The sequence below is a fragment of the Trematomus bernacchii genome, unplaced genomic scaffold (genome assembly GCF_902827165.1).
Source record: "Trematomus bernacchii unplaced genomic scaffold, fTreBer1.1, whole genome shotgun sequence".
Lineage (NCBI taxonomy): Eukaryota > Metazoa > Chordata > Actinopteri > Perciformes > Nototheniidae > Trematomus > Trematomus bernacchii.
Genome location: NW_022987581.1, coordinates 1547984 through 1554973, shown reverse-complemented (window position 1 = coordinate 1554973; position 6990 = coordinate 1547984). Strand labels below are relative to the sequence as shown.

The window sequence follows — 6990 nt, the reverse complement described above, 5'->3', positions numbered from 1 at the left end:
GAACTCTGCTGCCCGCCTCCTCACCCACACCCGCTCCCGAGACCACATCACTCCCGTCCTCCAGAACCTCCACTGGCTCCCCGTCCGTCAAAGAATCGACTTCAAAGTCCTCCTCATTATTCACAAAGCCCTCAACAACCAGGCCCCCCCCCCCCCAACCTCACAGACCTGCTGCACCACCACACCCCTTCCCCCTACCTCACAGACCTGCTGCACAACCACACCCCTTCCCCCTACCTCACAGACCTGCTGCACCACCACACCCCTTCCCCCTACCTCACAGACCTGCTGCACCACCACACCCCTTCCCCCTACCTCACAGACCTGCTGCACCACCACACCCCTTCCCCCTACCTCACAGACCTGCTGCACCACCACACCCCTTCCCGCTGCCTCCACTCATCAGAAGCCAACCTCCTATCCATCCCCACCCGCATCAATCACCGGACCTGGGGGGACAGAGCCTTCTCCGTCGCTGCCCCCTCCCTCTGGAACTCACTCCCACAACCCATCAAAAACTTACAAAAACTCACCTCTTCAATCTGGCTTTTAATGTGTGATTGTTTTTGTATTGCTTGATTTCTATTTGACTTTAACTATATATATTTATTTGTTGTTCTTTTCTTTTCACTATAAAAGCGCTAACAAAATAAATCTATTATTATTATTATTATTAATTAGCCAATCAGTGTAAACAAAGAAATCATGACAATTTAGGTTACAGATCCAAGATTTTAAAAATGCCTTCTGGGAATGAAATATAAAATATAAAATATGGACATACTGCAGTTCCTTATTTGCTGATTATTTCTAGTCATTTAGTAATATTGTTATGACATTTGGCATGGGCATCATCTCTATCCATTCTTGCCTTTTCAAGTTTATAATTTAAACTCCATGAAAATAGTTTACTGTCTTTTAAGTTTACCAGTCTCGGATTTATATTTCCTACTTTTTAATGCCGTTTTAATTCTATTTTCAGATGTTTATATTTCATTATTGTTTATTTCTACTTTTCTACTTGTGTGCAATGCCTTGTTTGTTGGTTTTGATGCTGCTGAAACGCCCAATTTATTTTTATTAGTTTGCAGTGCAAGCTTGTCCATGCAATAGAGCTCCACCTTAAACGATGTTGAATTTCATGATAATACACCAACAATTACGTTTAGAATATAAATTCCCTTCTTCCAGTGGGAGAGAACTCGCTGCTAGAGTCGAGTTTCTCCTTCCTGATATCAATTTGCAATTTTCTGTACATCTGTAAATTATATACCAGGGCTATTCAACTGGCAGCCAATCCGGCCCCGGGGTGATATTTACTGGCCCTTTGAGTATAATGTTAAAAAGTAATCTACTTTTTTTGGGCCAGAGTTCCTTTATTCCAGAGAGGGTGTTACGTTGAGAGATAGAGGGGAAGACACTGCCTGAAAACTTCTGCGGGCTCGGGTTTCGAACCCACCTACTAGCTACTGTAGTGTATTGCATCTCTGCGTGAATGATTAGATAATTTCACCTAAATGAAATTAAATGATGTTGATGGTTAAATCAGCTTCACATGTACCGAGTTCTGAACTTGCCATTTAGATCTCGAAAGGCCTTGGGGCTATGTTGTTTGATTAATGAAACACAATATATGCACTCCACTATGCTGTTGTAGTATGAACTGTATCTGAAGCTCTTAATATGATTGCTCATATTTTTCCCAGCCCCTTGCTTTGGATCGTTTTCAACCGGCCCCATTCCAAACTAATTGAATAGCATTGCTATATACCATCATATGTATACACAGCATGTCTATGCTCCTGTAGAATAAGCCTATATTCCTGCTACTGCAGTATTTTTTACATTTTAATTATCCAGATTTGATTGTATTGTTTATATATATATATATAGCATTTTGTTAATTATTTGTATTTTAATGTTGAACCCACTGCTTCTGAAACAAGTTTCCTAAATTGAGATTCATATATCCATCTGTAACTTGCTAGTGTTAAATACCAACCACCTATGTGCAATATGTGCTAGATGCCGTTAATAACTGTGTAATATATATCTGGCTGCTAAATCCTAAGAACTGTAACAGGATGTGTATTTTTTTAATTATGTAACTTTTTATATCATAACTTAGTACTTTTTTTAATGCACGTCACATTTAACATGCAACATGAAGCCGTCTGTGGCTCTTTTTCCTGCTGTAACTATGCATGCACATTTCCCCTCCGTGGGACTAATAAAGGTATTCTGATTCTCTATAAATTCCCTTCTTCCAGTGGTATAGAGTGCCACAGTGACACGTCCTAAAACCCAGAAGTAAGCTGCGCATGGGTTCCTTCGACAAAACACCAATGCAATCTCTCCATAGGATTTTGGAAAATAGCTGGAAATAAGGTCTGTGGTTGAAACGCATTGAAGAGACAGATCACGTTTTGTTCAGCCGGATAATATCCACATGTCTACCCTACTTTTATGATATTATCCGGTTGAACAAAACGTGATCTGTCTCTTCAATTTGTCTCAACCAAATTGTCAATCCATTTTTTGTCAAAGGAACCGGAAGTGGTAAAATGCTAACTTACTTTTTTTATGATAATACACCAAATATTAGTGTTTTAGGACGCGTCACTGTGGCACTCTATACCCATCCTCATTATTGAACAGTTGTTGGGATAGAAGAACATTACAGCCAACAGTGACCTTCAGTAAATGTCAAATAAATCAATAGAAAACAGAGTCAAAGTGTGAAAACACCATTTTATTGTTGCTACAGTCAGTTTAAGACCAGTCAGCGGTGGCACCTCCCCACTCAGTAGCCTGAGCGGTGGGAGCAGTGGACCAGTCCTCTGTGGCGGGCTGAGTGCTCCAGTCCTCTGCAGGGGGAAACACAACAATGAGTTAGCATCATGTAGTCAAAGAAACATTTAAAAATAATCTTGAATTTTGTAAATGAATTAGGAAATCAACCGTACGTTTCTCACCTGGCTTGACCGCCGCGGCAGCTGGAACAAGGGAAACAAAGACAGATTAGAGACAGATAAAGTACAGAAACTCATGATCATTTATTAATTAAAATACCTAAAAAATATCTGATGACTTTTGTATGATGTCTGGTTCTCATATTCACACAAGTGTCATATGTTGATCTTAAAGTTTGCCATTTTTATGATTGTAAGCAGTTCATAGCTACAGTGTAGTTATGTCAATGAACATCTGAGATCACAGGCTCCTCCTCCAACAGAGCAACACAGATAAAATAGTGCAAGTAAATAAAATAAATAAATAATTTGTTATCTGTTATGTATTATTAAATAGTGCAAAACCATCATTTTATGTCCATAATTAATAAAGTGTGGTTACAGTAAACCAGTGTTCTTACCTGCTGGGAACTGCTGGATGGGCACAGATGGAACAGCGACTCCCTCGGACCAGTCGGCCACCTCGGGCTGCGTGAACTCGGCTGCAGGAGCGCTCCATTCGCCCTGGAACTCCTCCTTTCCAACAGCCTTCTCCGCCGCTGCTTGCTCCTCCTTCTCAATCTGTAGCAAGGAAATGGGCATTAATTAGACCTCAAGTAATCCTAAACATTGAGCCGTATTGTGTAAGCTTTTTTTTTTATCGGCTCATTTCATTATACAGATGGAATATAAACTCATGATTTTACGTGCAGTCTTAGGAAACAACCGAAACCTAGCCTATATTATTCCACAATACATTTATTTATATTAGCGAATATTGTTCTAGGACTAGATTAGATATGTCTTATTTATCCTATAAGTTTGCTTACTCTATTATTGCATGCCTACTTTACCCGCTATGCCACTTTAGCTGTAACACTAAATACATTCTGAAAGCTTCACTTCTTTCAGTCGCCCTGCGTTTGTCTCACCTCCTCTGGATCTCTGTAGAAGTACAGATCGGGCATGACCTCCCATGGGTGCTCCCTGGAGATGGTTCCCCTCATCCTGAGCACCTCCCTGGACAGCATCCACCACATCAGACCAACAGAGTGGTGACCCTGAAACACAGCCATATCAGTTATAGATCACAATAGGAAAAACACAACTTTCATTCGCACGTTTAATATCCAGAGACACGAAGAGCTACGTAACATTTTGTAGCAGACCTTTACCCCGAAACCCAGTGTGGTGTAGAGAGAGGGGGTTAAAGGCCGAGCTTTTTTATTTAGCACACGTCTTACACCCAGCACATCATTGACAGGACAGGCAGGGCTCTAACGGTATGCAAGATACACAGAATTGACAACGTATGACAGGTACTTGTGTTCAGTTTTTCCTCACCTTGTTGTTACAGGGGATGGCGATGTCCACGTATCTCAGTGGGGAGTCGGTGTTGCACAGAGCGATGGTGGGGATGTTGACGTAGGAAGCCTCAGTCAGTGGCTGATGGTCGGCACGGGGGTCTGTGACGAGCAGGAGGCGGGGCTCCCTGAAAGCAGCCTGGATCTGATTGGTGAAGGTACCGGGGGTGAAGCGCCCGTGGAAGGTGGTGGCGCCGGTGGCAGAGGCAAACTTAAGCACGGCCCTCTGCGACAGCGAGAAAAAACACAAGTTACACTCAGGAACTCAGATTAAATATCATTATTATTATTATTATTATACTTTACAAATATTAAATGTGGCACAGGTCACTATCAAACGCCAGTCATTGGACGTCGTCCTCATGGTGTTAGCGAAAACCCGGCCAGATCACTTTTGCACACTTCCGACACCAGAACACCGACATCAGTGCCCGGCTTTAATTGAGTGCTTATCACAGTTCATTTACTTCTGTCCCACAGTGTTTACCTGCAATCACTACAGTACACCAGGACAATCATTTAGACCGTTTACTGTACCTGTCCAGTGTTCCTGGAAGAGATGACGCACACATCGGCCGGGTTTTCAATGGCAACGATAGCCCTGGCAGCGAGCAGAAGCTTCTCCCAGGTCTTCTTCAGGTTGACAATGTACACACCTGGAGTTTAAAGGAGAACAAAGGGGCATGAAGATCTTTGTTGACATTTATAACACCTTAGAGGATCATTATGGTGCAGAGAGCTTTGATTCTGCTTAATCTGTTCCAACACTCACCGTCACTTTTTCTTTTGTAGACATACTGGTCCATCTGGAAGTCCAAGTTGGTACCTCCCAGATGGGTGGATGCTGCGAGGAATTTAAGGACATCCTCTTCCTTCATTTGAAGGACATCTAGACCTCCGGACATCGTGACCACTTTCCCTGCGCAACGATTTATGGAAAAGCTGAGGAAAGGAAGAAAAGCTTGGTGAGATAAAATAAAATTCTCTGTTACAAGTACAAGTCCTGCACTCAAAATGTTACTCGGGTAAAAGTGGAAATTACCAAATCAAAAAAGTACTAATTATCACAACAGGCCCTTTTACAAATATATTATATCACTGGAGTTTAACTCGTGATGCATTCTTGTGTTCATTTTAATTTAGCAGCTGTTAAAGGATGCGGACACGTTTTTTTTAACTGTCAGATACCTCCAGCCATAGTTGTACATTGAAGAATACATTTTTGTATTCCTAAAATGAACCAGCAAAGGTAACTAGTAACTAATCTTTTGAAACAAATGTAGTAAAAAAAGTACAATATTTGCTTCCAAAATGTAGTAGTGTAGAAGTATAAAGTTGCATTAAATCAATACTTAAGTAACTCAATTGTAAGTTAGTAGAGTACTTGAGTAAATTCACTTAGTTACAGTCAAACTCTGCATTTGGGAGCTATGGTGTAAATATTAGGTTCCTGCTAACAGGGCACTGAAGCGAAAGCGTACTTTTGACATCAGGCGTACAGGAGGCCTTTGAGTGTGTAAACACGCTGCAAAAGGCAAGATGCTATTATAACACCTAGAATGGTATAAAGCAAGTTTAAATGTGTATAATCAGTCAGCTGTGACATTTCTTCACTAATTATTTTTGTTCAGGCGCTACGGGAAACCCTCCGGTATGAGCGCGTGTCAACGGCTAGCACGTTAGCAGTGACATTAGCAATGTCTACTTTGGGATATTTTAAGTCAATAAACACGATCAATGTTGGTTTTTTTCCGCACTATTTGGTGCTATATAAGCTGCCGTTAGTTACTTGCTCTTTTTATGGCGTCGATTAAAAAGGTTTATTGGTGAAATAGTAGCGTTAAAAACTCACCACGAAACAACGCCGTATGGAGATCTAACCAAACGGTGAAAAGAGGACGCAGGGAGGAAGTGACGTCGTATAAATACCAGATTTCCAAGCCTGTGATTGGTTAGTTTCTGTGAATGGGGCGGGAGTATATATTTTAGGGTTCAGAGCATGTTCAGAGCCCTAAAATTGTTTAGTTTTTTTAACTTTTGCAACATTTAATATATGTTGTATACTTCCATCTAATTACTGAAGACATTTTGAGGAAGTGACATTTGTGGTTAAAATATTTTTGCTAAAATAATCAATTCCTAATTCCAAAATCGTTTTTTTTTTTTTGGAAATAATTCTGTGAGTTACCCAATTCCCATTATACTTCACCGTCTCTATGGCGCTTCCACATAATATATTATACAATTTTTTGGGGTCATTTTAAAGGTTTTAGAGCAAAAAACGAGCCTTAAAAACTCACCACGGTGAAAAACAGGGCACTGGGAGGAAGTGACGTCGGATACCAGATTTACAAGCCTGTGATTGGTTGGTTTTCCTGAAAGGAGGCGGGAGTAGTTCTGTGAGGTATTTTTTTTTTTTTCAACTTGATGCTTCTGTAAATTGGCCAATAGATGGTGTTGTTTTGCCACTTTGAGGTCCATGAGGTCCATGAGGTAACCACAGGTCAGTGTGTGTTCGGATGGTTTTCCCATATTAAGACAATGGCGATGGAAAGACCATATTAAGACAATGCTGAGACGCTGACTCCTCGGTGAAAGACTGACCTGTGGAGCAACTCTATTTACTCGAGATAAAGAGTTCCAGGCGAAAGGGAACATTATATGTACACAATGTC

General features: G+C 41.0%; 1 protein-coding gene across 2 annotated transcripts; it reads right to left on the bottom strand.

The window, feature by feature from the left end:
* Positions 1-2731: 2731 nt before the first annotated feature.
* On the bottom strand, positions 2732-6248 carry rpsa (ribosomal protein SA). 2 transcript variants are annotated; one of them, XM_034127148.1, is made up of 8 exons: positions 6168-6248; positions 5088-5257; positions 4853-4971; positions 4296-4541; positions 3884-4012; positions 3374-3533; positions 2967-2996; positions 2732-2867 (listed from the first exon to the last, which is right to left on the bottom strand). In XM_034127148.1, exons 2-8 carry the CDS (start codon positions 5218-5220, stop codon positions 2773-2775), a joined length of 912 nt encoding a protein of 303 aa, XP_033983039.1. In that variant the 5' UTR covers positions 5221-5257; positions 6168-6248; the 3' UTR covers positions 2732-2772. The 2 variants fall into 2 exon arrangements, with proteins under 2 accessions (XP_033983039.1, XP_033983040.1); XM_034127149.1 differs by having other exon boundaries at positions 2976-2996.
* Positions 6249-6990: the final 742 nt, after the last annotated feature.

Bases quoted from the DNA above. Each gene is read 5' to 3' on its own strand.
- rpsa (XM_034127148.1), bottom strand. From the start codon at position 5,220: ATGTCCGGAGGTCTAGATGTCCTTCAAATGAAGGAAGAGGATGTCCTT. The intron at 4,972-5,087 runs GTGAGTGTTGGA...TTTAAACTCCAG, and splicing joins CTACAAAAGAAAAAGTGACG to GTGTGTACATTGTCAACCTG. The intron at 4,013-4,295 runs GTGAGGAAAAAC...GCTGTGTTTCAG, and splicing joins CCATCCCCTGTAACAACAAG to GGTCACCACTCTGTTGGTCT.